Source organism: Filicampus tigris, chromosome 3, assembly GCF_054856515.1.
Source record: "Filicampus tigris isolate MCC_2025a chromosome 3, RoL_Ftig_1.0, whole genome shotgun sequence".
Classification (NCBI taxonomy): domain Eukaryota; kingdom Metazoa; phylum Chordata; class Actinopteri; order Syngnathiformes; family Syngnathidae; genus Filicampus; species Filicampus tigris.
The window spans coordinates 16,757,151-16,777,271 of record NC_141219.1 but is presented as its reverse complement, the minus strand read 5'-3'; the positions used below and the strand labels follow the sequence as shown (position 1 = coordinate 16,777,271).

The following is a 20,121-nucleotide window of genomic DNA, read 5'->3' as shown; positions in this document are numbered from 1 at the left end:
CTTTGCATTCTTCTCCTCTTGCTTATCGGGCAGGCTTTCTTTCTTTGGAACCTCTGCGTGTTGTTGAAGGCCTCTTTTCTTCAATGAATTAGTGACCCAACTCAATAGAACTGCAGTGACTGATGTCAGCTGTAACGAGCGCTTTTCAGACTTTTATAGTGGCGCTTTTTGGGTGGGATTTATTTTTTGGGGACAACATTCTTTTAGAATGCAGCCTAATGAATGAGGTGATCAATTTGAATGTCTCTCTTAATTGATTAGACCCTCGGGGGTGGGTTGAGTTGGGATAGGAGAGTTTTAATGGAAGCATCCATGTAGTTAAGTCGCAGAAATGATTACCGGTGTCGCAACTTAGAATTAGTGCCGCTCGAGTGATTTGGGGGAAATATGTGAGCAGTTAAGCTACTGTTATGCCCTTGCATGTGGGCAAGGAGAGCCACAGTCAGCGATGCACTTTCAGCCGTTAATTGAACAGGACAAACAGTCAAACACACGAATACAAAATGAGAGCACTCGCAAGTTGCTACTGTAGGCCACAATTTTGTTCACAATGTACGTTCACCTGTTCAAAGAATTATATTTTTCAATATTTTTTGAAAACTTTTTGAGGGGGGACCAGTCCATGTTTTTCATGGAAAAACGCTTCTTGGTGCTATATTCAAGAATTTTGGGGGTTAGGTATATATTTTTTTCAATGCATTCATAATAAGTGTCAATTATTCAAGGATTTTTGCGATTTGCGGTTGGGCTCTGTCCCGATCCTTCACGAATAGCGGGGGTCCACTGCATGTTTGTTTCTTTACGTTTTCTTTTATTGTTAGAACACAATTAAAGTAAAAAAATGGAAAAACATAATACGAAGAGGTTTTAAGGATCATTTTCGAGCAATTTCATAATTTATGGTAACTGTCTTTTGTGCCTCTTTTTTAATAGTTTTGTAGTTTGAGTGCAGTGCTTAGCTGTATAGACCAGTGGCTGATCACAGTAACCAGAGCACAGAGGCTGAACTAATTCCTGGTATTTGTAAGAGAACCTTTGTTTGGGCTTGACCTGTCCACTGACCTTCCGTTTGCTTAGTTGTTGGCATCTGTTGCAAGGAACAGAACAAAAAAGTACCATCGACCTTGGAAGCTTACGCAGGACACTGTTTTGTTTTTTGTTTTTAAACTAAAGTACAAGCCAAGTTTGTTGCCATTATTAAGCACTGTATTAATATTCATTTTTAGGAAGTGCTGCCCCGTGACTGACTGATGACAAATCCAGGGTATACCCCACTCATGCCTAAAGTCAGTTGGGATAGGCTCTGGAACAGGATTAATGGTAGAAAATGGATGGGTGGATGAATTTTTAGGGAAATGCTGTCAGACGGACTTTGAGACTCTGCAATTAAGCCAGCGGTGACATGACAAAACATCAGCAGCTAAACAGTCTACAAAGCTGCAGAGAGCAGTCAAGGGGTGGTCTGGCCACGCATAGCTCTGCCTGAGCTTGATGCTAGGCGGAATTTGTGGAGGTCAGAAGTCAAAGGTCAGCTTGCTGGGTAGGGCAGATGGTCAGCTTCTTTTTGCTTTTGTGGAATGGACTCAACTATTTATTATGCTTCAAATTGTGAAAAAAATACAAATGATCAGTGAAAATAAAAATAAGACACCACTCTGTAAATTGTCATTACGTTACTGTCTATCAATTGGGATGCGTTACCCTTACTGAATTAATGCGCACATTAGATTTCCCTTTTATCAAAGCATCACTACCCAAAGCCTTGAGGTCAGTGGTCTTTTCTCAGCTGTGAGTACGGCCCTACAGGTATCGATTTGTCACCTTGACTTAGTAGATGATCAATAATCAATGATCACCCCGCTGTTTGTCAATGCGGCATGATTTTCCTGAGAAGAGAGGCAGAGGATAAGTGCTGCTCATCTCTCCTGCCCTCCAGCCATATCGCTCCAGCATTAACATGGGAGTGGGCAGCATGGGGGTTTGTGAGAAGAAGAGGGGGGCTGGGATGCCTTTGCCCAGTTGTGTTTTGACACCCAGCGGCCACAGTGATCCTACAACAGAGGGGCAACAGCTCAGGACTAATCTGATTAAACATGACACTGGTTGACCCCCCGCCCCTCCAAAAAAAAAAAGGACCGGATCCTGAAAAGAGTTTTTTGCCTCTTGTCTTGCAAAAACGCTACTGACTGAGCACAAAGCTATCATTTCCTAGTCAATTAACAGCCAGCCAACTCTATATTCTTATTCGTTGACACCCACGTCACTCACCAGGGGCCTCATATATCCATATCGATGTAAAGAACTTGTAATTTGTCAGAACGGAGTTCTGTTGTAGATTGAGCTCACTATTTGCGTTTGATTTTCCACTTTTATTAAAGCAACAGCTTGATAAACGCAAGCGAAAAGTACAGTGGACCACCACTTTTCACGGAAGTTAGGGACAGGGCTGCCCCATGAATAGCAAAAATAATTGACGCCCATTGAAATGCATTTAAAAAAAAAATTAACTCAGAACTTCTTCAAAATTTGCTAATAAACACTCACTCAATGTTTTGTGGTGGAGGGATAAAAAATGAAAATATTGAAAAAAAAATGTATGCGGGCTCTCGCTCTTTCCAACGATGGCAAGTGGTATTTTTGCCATTTGTTTTTATTTGTCAAATCTGTCTGTACGTGAAACCGGACCGTGAAGCAAAACAGGTTGTGGACTTTACTGAAAAAATGTCAAAGACGTCATTGATTAATGAATTAAGACTCAGGTTTATTCACATTTGCATCGACTTAAAAATCAGTTGTCGTTTAACCCCAAATAGCTATACTTCATTTAATTTGCACTAAACAAGAGCTACTCTTGAACACCTTTCCCAAAAAATTCGCCATGAACAAGCACTCTGCACCAGTGGCCACTAAGTCTCTTCTTACACGATGACGTAGACTAACCAGTATCATTCGTTTTGATAGAGAGGCACACGAAACAATTTAAAATGTGCCTACTATTAGAATGTTTTACAATATAAGATATCACCCCTTGGTTTAAGTGCCAACTCAGTAACAATTTACTGTATTATTCAGTAATCTTGTGCTTTGCTTTATCTTTCTATCTGACATACTATTTTCAAGGTGACTTACCACAGACGAAGTGCAACAGGCTTCTTTTAATGCCTGACCTGGGGCTTGTGAGGCTTTTTAAGCAAAGAGGGGGATGGTAGTGCTGTGTGACCTTATGGCCTTTCGTGCTTTGATGGGCCAGGAAAACCCTCTGTCAAACGAGAGCATTTAGCTATACGATAAGAAAGGCTAAAACAACTTCAGTCCTTACATGAGCATGCTCCCTTGATGATGTTGGGGCTATGTAAAGTGCCCTGCACATAATTTATGATCATGTACAGTATGTGTGCATGTTGCTCATCTGGTGGTGACAAGAGTTCAGTTTCAGGAAACCTTATCCATGTGGGATGATGTCGTTCCAAGCTCTTGTAGCTCACTTGGTTCTCATTGACTTGATGTATTGAATATGGATAATTTGGAATTTTCCCTGGAAAATGGATGGATGGGTGGATGTTATTATTCCTATGTTGCTGGTAGTGTCCAATAAGGTTGCAAACTTACAGTTTTGCAAATTCCTGATATACAGGTATTCCTATCCACCTTATTTGTGTAGAAAAAATTATGGGTGCAACTTCCAGTAAGACACCGGAAATAGCTGTGAGCCATTTGTTATTATGGATTTTGTTTCCTGGAGCGGTTTATTTGATTTTGTTTCCTTTTCTATTTGGTCATAAGCCCCCGTAGCGTTTAAAAAATTTCTTGCACAACTTGGGAACTTGTTATGCTGTTGGCGGTTTTGCTAACAACCAGAAGAGGTCAAATGTGTGACTACAAGAGCAATGTTTTAAACATGCACCCCAAACAAAGAGAGAATCATGTGAGAATCTGTTTAGTTGACACCGCCTACCAGGAATGAGAAACACAGAAGAATTATTCTAAAAAAAAATCTTAATTTGAAAAGAACACTTTGAAGTGTGCTCCTTTCATTTTGGTGGACATGAAACCCACAGATCAACGAGCTTTTGTGCTTGTGTTGCGACAAACACCGGAGAAAATTTGATGGGTGCCAAATAAAGATTGATCGCAATGTCACAAGAAAATGATTTCATGTGTACACACACTGTAGCATTAGTCAGGCCACAACATGGAGTCTTACCTTTTTCTGGAGCTAAACTGTATTGTTTTCTCTTTTAATGTGCCAGTCACACAGCACTGGCGTTGTCAACAATTACAATAACAAAACGCCGGTTCCGGTTCATTCTGGAATTCTTGCCCATAATGCACGCAAAAGTTCTTGGGGGCTAGGAATAAGGTTGATACAATTTCTGTTCATTTCCATGCAACGTTCCCAACTTTGAAAATTCACAAAATTTTGCAAGCCTTGTGCGTCCAGCATGAAATTTTCAGATTGCGACACTAATAAAGGCTACTGGTGCTAATAACTTGAAGTTCTGCTGTATGAGTGTCAATATATGAAAATAAATCATTTGACAAGCCAAATTTGTCAAATGTTCGACACTTGATTACCTGAGAAGAATCAATTAACCACTCATGGAACTTTTCAAATACGGTTTGCTCTGTTCTGCTCCAGGTATTTCATCGTTTACAATCCAGCCAACGTCCATTTTGGTAACCGAAGGTTCAGTTGCCAGGTTTTCCTGCAAAATCAGCGCACACCCTCCTCCCATCATCACTTGGGAATTCAATCGGGTTACATTACCCCTCGCCACTGAAAGGTATGCACGCTGATGTTTTCACTCCACCTTCGTCCTATTTATTTTTCTCATGCTTGCTGGACAGCAGGCTTATTTTGAAATGCTGCCTGCTATTAGGATCACGTTAGTATAATGTTGCTTTTCTTTGATTTCTGTAATCCAGAATCACTGTCCTGCCCAGTGGCGCGCTTCAGATTTATGGGGTGCAGCGTGCAGACAGCGGCAGTTACCGCTGCGTCGCCACCAACATTGTGAACCGGCGACGTAGCATGGAGGCCATGCTCACCGTCATCTCTGGTGGGTCCCAACGCTTTGTATCACACACACGGTCACGTGCGCTTTTCCAATAAAAGAAGAATAGAAATTGATTTTGACATTAGCAGGGTATCACATAATGTTATAAAAGGAACAACTTGAGGAAAAGAAAACTTTATTGAAAATATGTACAACTGTAAAAAAATAAAAAAAGATTTAGTGAATGATAGTTAGATAGATAGTGTCATGTTATCAAAATTATATTCTGTACTGCTCCATATGGTATACTTGGTACAAATGTGCTCTTTTTAGTATGTTGTTGTATAGTATTGTTTCTCTAATTGCAATGTGATAGCGGCGGTATTAAAACGTGGATTTAGTAAGTCCCCACCGTACCAAATGCACGGCTTACCACTGTCATATAGTGTATGCCACATGACACCTGCACCAATGCTTCCCCGACCATCTTGCAGCTCCCAGCCCCCGGCATCCCCAGAGGCCACGCATCATAGCTGGGCCGCAGAACATCTCTGTGTTGGCGCATCAGAGCGCCACTTTGGAGTGCATGGCCACGGGCAACCCCCGACCGATCATCTCCTGGAGTCGAGCAGACAGCAAATCTATTGATGTCTACCACACCCAAGTGTTGGGAAATGGCAACCTCATCATTACGGACATCAAGCCCCAGCACAGAGGAGTCTACATGTGCCGAGCCTCCACCCCCGGGACACGAAACTTCACGGTCGCAGCAGCCAACGTTACCGTACTTGGTAAAGATACACCCGTTCATGCATTATGCTCTATTTTGGTTGACATTTCTTTGTTGGGTTGTGCCGTATATGCAGTAGAAGGTATACATTTGGCCTATGTTCTCGATTTGGACTCTACCAGCAATTCGTGATAGCGCTGGGTGATGACTTCATCATATCTGCCTCAGTGTGAAAATGGCTTCGAGGAGTCATATGACCATGGAGCTGGATGAGCTGCCAGCTATACGTGTGTCTTCATGCTAATGCTAATCGCTAAACCAACTAACTTCACACCAGCTACAATCTGAGGATGGTTAGCTCGTACGGCTAAACATGGTGCAGTGCCTCTCCTCTAAATCACTAATCTTAACCTCCATGGCAGCGAATAAGCTATCCCACCGACAAGTATTGTTATCACTAAAGAAGGATGAGGTGTAGCTAATCATGCGACATATTGTGCAAGGAGAGAACAGGAGAAGTCGGAGAAGTCGCTAACCTCTAAGTTAATGTGAAATTCGAACTAGCGAAACTCCAAAAAAGGCGCTGAAGTGGTATAGTAACGTTTTAACAGAAGTCTAGCTGGAACTGCATTACTGCTTAGAGTAATCACCTATGGACAGCAAATTAGCAGGCGTCTAGAGAGAAAATAATACACTGTTAGGCCATATCACCCAGTCTAATGCTTTCATTTGTGTGTGCATGTGCGTATAAATCCATGGCTGCAAGTTTGTATGTACTGTATCCTCTTGAATGTTTTGAAATGAGTAGGTATGGTTTTCACTTTTGGTGAGATTGCATACATTGATAACATCAAAAATGCTCATAAAAATGGATGTATGCAAAATCCTTTTTGATTTGATCAGGTTGTAATTGAATGCGCTGATGTGTGCTCTTAACTCTCAGGCTTTACTAAACTTACTTGTAGCCATTTTTAACCACAAACAGACATACAGTTGTGCTTGCAAGTTTACTGAGCCCGGCATAATTCGTAAGATGTGTAGTGTACAATTCTTGAAAAAACATGAGTGATCAGGCAAAACAAAACATTTTTAAAATACACTACACAGCATTTCAGAATAGCACAGTTATCAAAGAAAACATAACAATGAAGAAAATAATCAGTCCTCTGTCATATTTTATCTTAAACATGCCATTTAAAAATGAAATTCTAAAAATCTATTTAATTTTAACCCTTCAAATTGCAGTTTGTTTGCACAATTCACAAAATGTATATGTTCTCAGTACCCTTTTTTATGCACCTCTATTGCTCATCGTAGTCTGGGATACTGTATGTGAAAAATGAAGCATAATGGACACCAATCTGCACGTCTGCGGTCATTTAAGGTGTATTATTAATTTCCTTTTGATGCTCTTCCTGCACAGCACCGCCTTCTTTGGTGGAGTGGCCAGAGAGCCTGACGCGTCCACGTGCCGGCACGGCTCGCTTTGTGTGCCAAGCTGAGGGATTTCCGACGCCTCAGATCACCTGGCTCAAGAATGGAGAGAGAGTTCACTCCAATGGTCGAATTAAGATGTACAGCAGGTATAGTTATTTACACAGACGTAATATTAATGTGTAAAATATATATATATATATTTTTTTTTTTCTTTTTTTTCTTTACCACTTTTGAATAACTAAAAACAGCCCACATGAATACTTAGCTTACAATATGTCCTTATATCAGGTACGAAACGGGATAATTTACATCAAAACAGTGTGCTCAAGTTGGTTTCCCTCTAATTTGCTCTAGCTCTTTAACTCTCAGTCCTTGTTAAGGTAATCAAGCAATTGGAAAGGATCCACATGATGATAAAGTTGTGTGTGTGTGTGTATTAATGTGCATGTACGTGTCCCACAGCAAACTGGTCATTAACCAGATCATTCCTGAGGACGATGCCATCTATCAATGCCAGGCTGAGAACGAGCAGGGCTCTGTGCTCGCCATGGCGAGGCTCATCGTGGTCATGTCAGAGGACCGCCCCAGCGCGCCGAGAAATATCCGAGCGGACACCGTGTCGAGCTCCGCCATCTTGCTGGCTTGGGACAGGCCGCTCTATAACTCTGATAAAGTTATTGCTTACTCGGTGCACTACATGAAGGCTGAAGGTGAGTGAAATGCGTGAAAACACAACGCAAATCATATTTTTATATGGTGTATGAGCATAGGTACTAGGACAGCCGGTCACTGTGCCAATGACCATCATCCATTGTGCGCTGGGAACAGAAATGTGCCTTCTCTAAACTGTCCACACAAAGATCAACACATAGAATTGTTTTGCGTTTATATTTTTGTTCAGTAACATTTGTCCAAGATTATTTTTGCTCCCTTTTGAAATGATCTGAAATCAAACGCCTAAGACATTTCCATGTACGCTAATGGCACATATCACTGAAATATTGTTGTCAATCTAAATCTGTGTTACCTAGTTGGTTTTTTTATTTATTGAACATATAAACAGATAACAAAAAAAAGTTTTAAAAAAAGTTAAAAAAGAAAAAACATAAATGGTCATTAAGCACTGTTTATATGTTCAAAGGGAAGTAGTACGAAGTAAAGAACTTATCTAGTCCTACCCCTTGTTCTTTGTGTATTTTAACTGTTGTATTTTCATTTCGTATTAATACAATAATAGGTCATTCATGTAGTATGTCCAAAAAAGAAAAGACGAGGAAATAGTCAACATATAAACCTACTAGTGAGCATCTCTCCTTTGCCAGAATAATCAATTTCCCTCACAGATGTGGCTCATGTAAATGTGAGGAAAACTAAAGTCTTTCATTTATAGTTTTGATTAATATACATGCTGGAGGGGCTCAGTCCATTAATGAATCTCTTGTTAAGATTAAAAAAATAAAATAAAATTATTTTTATATTATGTCACGTTTGTACCATCTTAACAGAAGATTTTATATGGGGAAAGTATCTTTAAATCACTGTATATCTTTGAAATCGTATGAGGTAGCAAACCACGTGCAGTTGTTGTTGTGCTTAGCAGACAAAGGTTAGACAAAGAAAAGCTAAAAAAGAAAAAGAAAAAACTCCTTATCTTGGCAAACAGGATTAGACCCCTTTTGGAGCGAGAGTGCAGTGAAGTTTCAAGAACCTGGGGCCCTTCTTTTGATGATAACATTCAGGAAGCAGAGAAAAGTAGCGAACAACTCACAAGGATTGCAGCGTGGCAGTAGAAATTACTTTCAGCCTTCCTGGGAATTCTTGCTAATGACAACAAGAGTCACAGTGGAACAATGTTGCACCTATAGAAAAGAAATCAACTTGCTCATTCAAGAGCTGCACTTAATTATAATTCCTCACTGACTTCAATTGGTGAAATGTACAGAATGCAACTGGGATAAAGGAACACCTGCTGGCTCTTGTAGGAGGTGAATAAGTTAAAAAAGATGAAGTGGTTATTGTTCAACTGCGGTCTTCTGTCATACTTACATTGTGATTTAGATGCAGTGACATCTCCACAGGCTGTGAGAATAGCTGTCAGTGCAGCACGCAGTCAGCACCGCACCTGAGGCTGCAAGTGCTAGTATTAAATAGAGTCTCTGTAAAGAAGAGACTAATTAGCCTGTGTGGTGGAGTGTCCAAAAGTACATATCCTGGGAAGCCAGTCAGAGGGTGGGAATTGGAAAGGGAAGTAGACATTGTTACTCTTTTCAGGAAGGCTTGAAAGAGGCATTCGGTGAAAGGAGAAAACTTTTTAAAGTACTTTGTTTACCAGATTCTGGAATCAAATCACTTTTGTCACCTAACACAAATACATCAGATGCTTGATGCATTAGTATTGAAATTGACTAGATTATCAGACAAATGATGATGTGGAAATGTAGGTATTAAATTGAGGTTAAACACGTAACGGTGCAACTCCTCTACATGTTGTTTCTTAAAGCTTTAATTGCCATTTGACCAAACAGTACAGCACACCGAGGCCCCGATTTGCCAAAGTTTTATGCATACAGAAATGTTATATTGATTAATTTAGCGCACATCCTGTGATTTATCAAACCTAAGATCAATTGCACCATCTGATTTTGTCTCTTTAAATAGTGCCTGAAAGGCAAACCAGTACGTGAAATGGCGCCATGTAGCGTGGGCAAAACAAGAGGCAGCAGGGGAAAACTTTTACATGTTTATGAACATTATGAAAAGCCAGAAACATGAATTATCATGGCATTGTCTATTCAGCAGTGCAATTTCAAGGGGAAATCAATCCAAACACATTTTTTTCAAGAATATGTTCCCAGCAGGCCTACTAGTTGAAACACGGCATTCTGATTGATATTGCGCTTGTGGAATATGAGTTAAGTAGCAAAATCCACCCCGTTTTTAGCCATCTCAGGGGGCGGCCATTTTGTCACTTCTCTCAACTGAAAATGACATCACAACTGCTCGGGGCTCAGGTAACGACCAATCTCATCAATCACATATTATTGAAAACAATGTTTGGTTTGACTTCCCCTTTTAAGGGCTGACTTGGAGCCAGTCACAAGAAGGGAATAAATGTCAAACAGTTGTTTGTGAATTGTAGTTTACTTTACTTTATTACACAATATGAAGCATTTTTGAAAAAATATAAACTAGTATAAAGTAACAAACCCACTCTAAAAACTAATTAAAATGTATGAATTTAAAAAACAAAAGTCAAAATAAAATGAAAACTAACTACAATGAAAAATTCAATTCTATTATAACTCTGGTTGGGACCCATATTTAAAAAATAAAAATTAAAGAACTTTCAAAAATATTTTGGACAATTTTACTGTTTTTAAACCGCTCATTGGATGTGTAGAATGCAGATTTTCTGGATTGATTGTTCAAGGGTCAATGTAACACACTGATAATTTGTAAAACATGTTGTGAAAAAGAGACACTCGATAGTTAACTAATTTTAAATGCCCTCATTTGTCCAGGATTAAACAATGAGGAGTACCAGGTTGTTATTGGAAATGATACGACTCGCTATATTATTGATGACCTGGAGCCAGCTCGCAACTACACCTTCTATGTGGTGGCCTACATGCCCATGGGAGCCAGTCGCATGTCCGACCACATGTTCCAGCACACGCTTGAGGATGGTGAGAGGTTTAACAAGCACACCCTTGCAAAATTAAAACAAGTTATATGTACAATACAAGAACTGGATGTTGGTTGACTGTGGTTGTTTACAAGACATTTTATTGTAGTTACTGCATATCATTGTTGTTATTGTTGTAAACGGGGGGGGGGGGGGATCACGTACCCCCCATGCCTGTGTTCGTGTTTGTCTCTGATTGTGTACAGAAGCTCATTTATGACTGTATTAGTGTTAATGTCCCATTCTTCTGGATTCTTGGAGAACCTCATTTGACCTCCAGGCCTGCTTTTCAATAGCTGTCTCTGCTGTTCTTGTTACTTTGAGGCCATGTCCACACTAACTTAACAATCATCCAGTTCTGTTCCTTTCTGTTTTGACAATGAAAATTCCATTTTAGTTCATTGAAATTTCACTTTGTCAAGGAAAACTTTATCTCACCTGTCTTGTCGGTTCACAGTTCCTCTCCGCGCCCCCGAGCTCAGCCTCACCAGCCGCAGCCCCACCGACATCCAGGTGTCGTGGCAACCCCTCCCTGACAAGCTGAGCCGCGGCCGAATCTCTGCCTACCGTTTGTCGTACCGAACCAGCGCTGAGAGCTCAGCCTCTCAGATTGAGCTGCCGGGAGAAAAGACACGGTACCTCCTGGAAAACCTGCCGCCTGACACCATCTACCTCCTCCGAATTGCTGCCGCCACCAGCGTTGGGTGGGGTGAGCAGTCAGCCTGGACCTCCCACCGCACCCCAAAGGCATCCAGTGCTCAAGGTAAGCATGGCCTCCGTGGATTTAAAATCACACCCAAAAAAAACATTTATAGTAATGCCCCCTCCATCGCAGGGGTTATGGTGGAGACCACCGCATTAGAAATCTGCAATATGAAAATATCTTATTAATAAATACTCCCATGTTTTCATATAATTTAGAGCACTTAATTTTTTTAAAGGTCTTTGAACACACTTTGAAAATAATACAAACACATTTCAACACACATTGACAGAGAGCAGAAGCAATTGCTAAGACAAAAATATTTTCCCGATCCCTCTATGTGTTTACAGTAAACCAATGCCCTTTTTTCCAAGCTAACAAGCTTAACTGATCATCTTACAATATACATCAATAATCATGCCCAAAGATGTGCGTTATAAACCTGCAACCATCACTTTCTGTAGGCATAAAATGCAGGATTACAGAGAATTGATGTTCAATAATTTTCAACAAAAAATAGGCTTTGCTGAAATACTTCCTGTTTTCGTCCTTTCAAATTCACACCATCTCAAACTAAATAGTGCGTCATGGTCGAGTGGTCCACAGTAGAATTTCATGTAAAAATAAATGAGACGCAGAACAAAATAGCATTATTAAAAAACTGCTAAAAAAAATCTGCTTAATAGCGGGACCGCAAACTCAGAACCCGCAGTGGAGGAGGATTTCTGTACACCAAGTACAGCGGAGTATTTCGAGTTACAAATAGTCCCTAGAGTGATTTCTTTTTTTTTTCCCCTTGGTGTTAAAATCCAAAAATTAAGTGTTAAATGAGTTTCAGACACCTCACCAGTACATGGTGGCAAGTGAGTTTTTCCTGTAGCAATTTTGCCAAATTAGTTTTTTCCAACAACGGCTCCAAAGAAAGAGTGGTAAGAGGAAGCAGTTGTTGTCCATTTAATTAAAGGTTGAAGCAGAAAAATGAGCGAGCGAGCGTGGCAAAAAAAAATAATGATGACTAACTTGAGCGAAAAGTGAAGTGCAAATGAGATTGTCACAGTTGAAGTTTATTGTCAAACTAAATGTATCTCAAAGACAATTTCATGTTGTGTATTAACAGTAACTACTGTAAATCACTTAACTTTGTCTTACTAAAGTCTGTTAGCTTAATGCTAACACACATCGCAAAACACCATAGACAGGCTAACGAAACGAGCATAGATTTTGCAGTAGTACCTTTTAAGCAATTTAGTTTTCTTTTTCTCTAAATAAAGAAAAAAAATATTCGTCCACATATTGTGCAACACGTGCACAGACAAAAAAAAAACATTACTCTCAGACGTACTACTAATATTACCACAGCTTAGTTGCGATAATTTGCTATGTGTTAAACCAGTGGTCTGCAACCCGCGGCTCCGGAGCTGCATGCGGCTCTCTTATGTTGCGGCTCTGCGTGGCTTGGGAAAATAAATACAGTACATCTTTATGTTAGATGTCAAAAAGTGTTTGTGGCTCCCAGTGTTTTCCGTGGAAACCGGGTCGAAATAGCTCTTTGAGCGTGAGAGTGTGAAAGGTTGCCGACCCCTGTGTTAAACCATCCAAACTAAGTGTATTTGATCTATGTTTGAATTATATTCTACGTAGTGGCGAAATCACCACTGTATTTAAAGCAATGCTGAATTCCTCCATTCTGTCTAACTGCTTAGAGAGGTTTGCCAATAATCTTGTTAAGGCATTGCGTTTGTTACTCACTGACCTTTGCCCTGCGGTGTCAGTAACATTGGAAGGGTTTCAGTCATGGGTCATAAAGGGAGCCACTCAGCCCTCCGGGTGGGAAAGAGTAGATGGCCATTTAGAAGCTTTGAGGTGGTCGGAGAGTTGAGGGCGGTTGTGGGATTCTATTTGCCGTGTGTCTTCTGTTGAAATTCAGGTGTCTGCTAACAGTCATCATTCCTAAAATAAGAATGTGTGAAATCGCTCCCTCTGTCGTCAGGGAGGTCGTGCCTGCTGTGGATTAAGTGTGGAGCAGCTGGTAACCATCGAATGAGTTTTGATTTTCAAAGACGACTCCTCTGACTAGAAACATCTCCCTGCTGGCACTGTAGCTGCCTGCCAGGAAAATGTTACTATGGTTTGACAGCATGGAAAGCTGTTTGACAATTTACCTAGTAGCTAGCTAAAGGTCCGTCACAATTAAAGGCACAATTAGAACAACTGTGTCCTAATAGATTTTTTTCCCACTACTAGTGTGCCTTAAGGCCTACTCGTATGCAGTTAAATAGAGATGGGAATTACGTCCCAGGTCCGTCCCGGACGAACGCGCATTTTGAGGACGGAGGATGAGAAGCAAGAACAGAAGTGTGTTTTCGTCCGTCCCTCTAATCATCCCTAACCAGGTCAAGTACCGACTGATGTGTTGTGTTGGGTTCTTTTAAAAAGAAAGACCACTGTTCTCTTCTGCGATACAGTGGAGCTGTCTTTATTAACTGCCTCCACAACACTGTAGAGTCCTTTTTTCTTTTCATGTGCATTCCCTGCAGTAACATTGTACTCACAGGCATTGGCTGCACTCTCGTGGTTCAACAATTTAATTCAATTCAATTTTTATTTCAGACTGAAGGTCTACTTCAAATAAAAACAACACATACAAGAAATAAACTAAAAAATCAAATAAAATATTTTACTTCTGAGAAAAAAACGTGGCTTGCTTAACAACTGTATGCCATTATCACTACTAGCCAGTAGTGACATTAAAAATTGTATGAGTTAACAGTACATTACTGAAAAGAAAGAAATGATCGTATTACTCGTGCATCCTAGTCCTACACTAGTAGGTCAATAGTGTGCGGAATTGTGTTAATAGTGAAGACAAACAGCATACTATTACATGCACCTGAAGCTGGATAACAAAAATATCAATACATTTCCATGTGACTGTTTGTACAACATGATGCAATGCTTTTTTCTGATGATTTTTTTCCCCCCACAGTTCCTCTCTCTCCTGAGCTGCATTTGGAGCCCTTAAACTGCACCACAATTTCCGTGCGCTGGCGGCTGGCACAGAGAAATTCGGCCAGCGTGCAAGGCTTCAAGCTCTTTTACCACGAGGAGAGCCAGTCTGAGAGCGCCCCGCTTCAGCTCCGTGCCTCCGATCACTTACATACCATTGGAGGCCTCGGTGAGTTGGCACAGTGGGTTTTTCACATGTCGCTCAATCATGTAAACGGGTTCTTCAGAATGTTTCAGAAATCTGAATTTTGACCCGAATATTGGCTGCATGTAAACGTAGTCACTATGGTGCTGGGGACGAAATGGCGGAGGAGGCACGGGCGTCGTAAAGTCGAAACGTTGTAGGTCTAGTACGTCGTAATTCAAGGACTTCCTGTATTTTCGTCTTTTTATACTAAGTATTTTGACGGAAATTTTGACTTTAACGGTGAAATCCGACACACGCGGAAATTCGGGTTACATCACCCGTGTAGGAACGGAACTCATTTGTATGTATGTATGTGTATCTATGTGTATGTATTTATATATGTGTATATATATGTGTATATATGTGTATGTGTATATATGTGTATGTGTATATATATGTATATGTATATGTATGTATATATATATATATATATATATATATATATATATATATATATATATATGTATATATATATGTATATGTATATATATATATGTGTGTGTGTGTATGTATGTATATATATATGTGTGAGTATGTATGAATATGTGTGTGTGTAATCTAGGAATATATTGCGTGTGTGTGTGTGTCATTTCAGCAGCTGTTGAATAGTGTTGGAGCACATCACAGCTCCTCTGGCCCTGAGGTCACTCGCATTCATTCAGCCTTTTTTTTTGTTGTTGTTGTTTGGGAGAGGGAGTAAGTCTCACGCAATGCAGTGGACAACTGACCATCTGTGGCCGGAGGGGGTCAACCAGGTGGCCAACAGCTGACTTGTAAATCAGGCCGTGTGATACTTCTATAGCGTCCAAAAGAGTGACGAGCGGACACAATAAATTACCTATTACCTATTTGCTTTGGACATTTCATTCAGTCTTTGGTTTTAAGATATTCCCGCTGCATGTTTTTACTGCTCGTATTTCCATCTATGGAAGCAAACTAAAATGGAAAAAATTGAAAAGACATATCTGAGCTGTCACTTTTACTTTGCTTCTGTTCTCATTGTGTGACAATCAAATACTTATTTTTTGTCACTTGATGTTGGACAGCTGTCTGAGCACTTTGAATAATAAATTCGCAGTGCGTGAAAAGAGCTGTTGATAATCATTAAGCCACTCTGTGAACTTAAATTGACATCAAACCATACTTTGAGCGAAATAAGGAGTGTCTTGGTGGTGTTTTGAAGAGTTTGGACAGCCTATAGTGAAGGCAGATTTACTGTGCGTTTTATGGCCACAAGCACTGTTGCTGACATCAAAGCCTCTCATTGTGTTTGGCTCTCAGAGTCACAAAGCTGGTTTATTGGCTGAGGCTTGAAAGCAATGAAGCCCCTCACCGGCCGTGCTGTAGGCCAAACAATCAGTGTTTACATGCACCAAAGAAGACCCAACTATTGCATTACATCCGTTGAAAGTGCCATTTTCAAATGCACCTAATGTGGCCATGTTCTATTGCTTTACAATAATAGGACTAAAGTAAAGGTCAAAAGTAGTAAATAATTAGTTGAGTAAAACTAAATAGTCAGTGAAAAAGCTACTCAATTACTCTGTAACTGGTGAGTACGTAACTTATGATTTATGATTTCTATTTCAGCGCATGAAAGTCAAATAGACAAAAATATCAGTTGGAATGTGCAAAATTCAAATATTACTCAACAATATCACTTTACAATTGAATCTTTATGAAAATAACAGAAATTGAGGAATTTCTCTTAAATTTCCCCACTTTATTTGCACTCATTTAAGAGCCCAACAGGCTCACTGCCTGTCTGACTCTATTTGATTGGTCACATGGAGTCAAAACGTCGCTAGTAGTTCCATTGGATTGGTGGAACAGTCATGTGACAGTGCACAAAGACAAACCAAAACATATAGATCGCACAAGCAATAATAGATTTTAAATAAACAGTGAGCACAATGTAGCTCAATGTGACGGAGTAAAATTACCATTTATTAACAAAAATACTCACGAGAAAGTAAATACTATGTTGCATTAACAACTCTGACAAGTACATTCTAAATATTTTCAGCAGAGCTGAGCATTTTACTAAAAGATGAGCGTCCGTTATTCGTCATCCGTCTGCAGCGTGGGTACCCTTCCGTGGTCTATCATTCCCCTTTTTTTCAGCGGGAAAAAAAAATAGTACCCGCCTATAGGCCAGTCCGCCTCTGATTTTCTACTGGCTTCCGTCGGCGATTCCGACTCCAATAGCACTCCCCGCGGTCCAATATTTGAACAGAAAACATGACTCACAGTGACTCTCTGTGCCATGAATGCCTGTTCACAGCCTGGTCCCTCACTGAAATCTGTCCCCCGGGCAACAACAACTCACTATTGTTCCTCGCCGCGCCCATCGAAGCCTCGCCGCGAAAAATAGACTAAAGACGGACCACAGACGAAAGATGGATTAAATACATGGGCTTCCGACTATGCTTAGTCCATCTATTTTAAAATTTTACCCATCATTTGTCAACTGTCAGCAAAAGGGGTTCCCGTCATAGGCGAATCGACGGACCGGTCCGTCACATAGACGAATGCCCAGCTTTGATTTTAAGTGAGTGTGACAGGTACAGTATGTATCTGTTCAATCAAATTTCATTTAAGTAAAAAAGTGACATAACAGTTATACTACATCATGAACATGTAATCGATGAATACATAAAAAAGAAATAATAATAATGGCCTGTAGAGCAGGGTTGTAAAATACAAAATCAAAGCAAGTCACCAGAATCTATTTACTGGTAATCCACTCTTGTCATAAAAGTCTTCATCATGGAAAATGGATGGATGGACAATAATTCTGTTCGGACATTGTAAAGTATTATGTTCAGACATTATAGGAGCAGTGTGTTCTTCTTCTTCCTCTTCTTCTTGTTCTTCTTCAGTATCTTGGTGTTCCTATCTCGTGACGGATGTGAAAAATACAGCATCTGGCCTCCCGTGAGGGAACAACACAAACTTTGCTAGTGAAAGTCATGCTGGGCTGCAGGGACTGCCCATTAACATCTTTCAAGTCTTAAGATAACCTTTATTAGTCCCACAAAGGGGAAATTAACCAGCTTGTTCTCATGGTGGTTAGTCTTCAATTGTGATAGAATTGCTTCAAGGCATGCATTCTTCATGTAGTGGAGTTCATACACTTTGAACGCCCTCTACGGACGTTTAAAGGGATGCTCCGGGTCCCTTTGCACCGCGCAGCCAATCGGCATCCGAGATCTAAAATGTTTTTGGTTCAAACTTCCTTTCACACACAATAACTTATTTGATGTTTTTGTGGTGTGTGAGGGGTTTTGTGGGAGTGAGTTTTTTGTTGTGTGAGAGGTTTTTGGAATGTGTGTGTGTGTTCCTGAGAGGTTTCTTTGGTGAATTTGAGCTTTTTTGTTGAATGTGACAGTTTTAGTGTCAGAGGGCTTTTATTGGTGGTGTGATTTTTTTATTTTTTTTTTTGTGCATATGAGAGGATTTTCTGCATGAAAGAGATTTTTTTGTGTGCGTAAGAGATTTTTTGAGTGTGACAGATTTTTTGGTGTGTCACTTTTTTAGTGTGTATGAGCTTTAATTTTTTTGGGGGGCAAGTGAGTTAAGTTACGGTACTTTTGTGTGTTGCCATTTCAACTTACACTAAGAACCAAAATGTGTTCATTCCTGTTTGAGCAAATTCAGAAGCCTTTTAAAGGTCAGATAAATCCCCTTCAGATCCAACTGCATGGACTGACTTTATGGGTTGTGTTGATATATTTTGCATTTTAGGTGCTTTTTTGGGTTGTGTATATATATTTTGCATATAAGGGTGCTTTTGCTATTGAGCCGTTTTGTGACTAGATGAATTCACCTCTTTTCCACAATTGAGTTACCTTGTCTTTAATGAGCACTCAACCAGAGCGCATAAAAATAAGGACGGCTTAGCGCGTCATTCCTTTTCAGGCTTCTCCACATGTTGTGGCTGTAATGTAAGCAGAAGTCCCTGCGGTGAACAAATGCTGAATGTTCTTTTTCCTGATGACCAGAAAATCTTTATCATTTGAATATTCTTGTACTGTAAATGGCATTTCCAATACATCTGTTCGTCCGTCCTTCTGCTGTCAATAACATTGATTGCGGAATGCTCAGCTGTGACCAAAGTTGATGCTGCTGATTCAGCTCTGTGTGTATGGCTGCACGAGGGCGTGCTCTGAGCTGTCTGGTAAAGTAGAGTATGACAGTCCCAAATGATTGAAAGTGCACCGGGAGGGACAGGAATGTGTTCCGGAGGTTCCGCCCGGGTGTAAAAGGTGTGACCTTTTCCTCGTATGTGTGCGTGGACTGTGTCCTTAGCCTGGCCTGTGAGATGAGCTCAAATAACTCCTACCTTTTGGCGCCACACAGCGCTGCGTACACAACTGAACGTTCATGCGTCATGACAATACGTCATCCGTTCATTTCATTGATGCAACCACAATATGCATGATGCGTGTTCTTCTGGAGCTCAACGTTAAGGATCATCTTGCGCTGGCATTTGTGTTTCTATCATGTGTGTGAGGATGCGGGGGACTGGATGATAGATGCTGGGGCGAGGGCTTGTGGGGAGTTGACATTTACGACCCCCGTTCGGGGCAGGCTTGCTTACGGCCTGGGGGGCCTTTGGCAGGGCAGAACAAAACCTCAGAGGCCAATGAGATCTGCATTTTGGCAGTTTAAAAAAAAGAAAAGAAAAAAAGAGTGACCACTAATGGCCCAAATATGCCCTTAAATACAAACAGCGTGATTTATGGAAGTTGAACCGTGAGAGATTTACACCAGTGGGAAGGACAGGAAAATACTTTACTCGAGGAATGTCTACGGAATGAAGACTGCAGTATTCTAAGAATACAATTTGTTGTAATCCAGGCATATGAATAATTCAGTCCTAGTGGATTGACCAGTCAATGAATCGTTTATGTAAAGAGCTATATTTGGAAACTTTTATGAGTGCCTTTGGATTTATTCCTATTGATTGGGAAAGGAAAAAAGAATGTTTTAACAGACTCCGTGATATGTTGTTTTTATGTTGTTGTATAGTTAACACATACTAAGTTTTCTAAAGTCGCAAATGTAAAAACAACAAAACGAACTATTCTCAAAGATTGGAATTTTACATTTTCAAAACATTTCAGTGCCTTGTTAGAGGTTGAAATTAACTCACAGTTTACCACCGCAAGTAACACGTTGGCTGTTTCTTCATTGCTCTATTGTTGAGAAAAATGCTTGCATTCAACTGTATGAGATACGAGGTGGCAGTGAAGGCAATTCAACCCACTTCACAACAAGCAGCAGTTTGGCAAATTCCTCAAAAAGAGGCTTCCTGCTGTTTCTTGCTACTCCAAATTGAAGCTTACTGTCAAATTAAACACAGACAAAATA

General features: G+C 40.3%; 1 protein-coding gene across 3 annotated transcripts in view; it reads left to right on the top strand.

Moving 5' to 3' along the window:
- prtga (protogenin homolog a (Gallus gallus)) overlaps positions 1 to 20,121 on the top strand; it is a 42,423-nt gene that overhangs the window by 8,153 nt on the left and 14,149 nt on the right. For all 3 annotated transcript variants that reach the window (XM_086026569.1, XM_086026568.1, XM_086026567.1), the window contains exons 3-10: positions 4,640 to 4,784; positions 4,927 to 5,060; positions 5,492 to 5,788; positions 7,151 to 7,310; positions 7,627 to 7,874; positions 10,686 to 10,850; positions 11,307 to 11,612; positions 14,539 to 14,727. In XM_086026569.1, the coding sequence (XP_085882695.1) occupies positions 4,640 to 4,784; positions 4,927 to 5,060; positions 5,492 to 5,788; positions 7,151 to 7,310; positions 7,627 to 7,874; positions 10,686 to 10,850; positions 11,307 to 11,612; positions 14,539 to 14,727 (1,644 nt within the window). The remainder of the gene's footprint in view (positions 1 to 4,639; positions 4,785 to 4,926; positions 5,061 to 5,491; positions 5,789 to 7,150; positions 7,311 to 7,626; positions 7,875 to 10,685; positions 10,851 to 11,306; positions 11,613 to 14,538; positions 14,728 to 20,121) is intronic.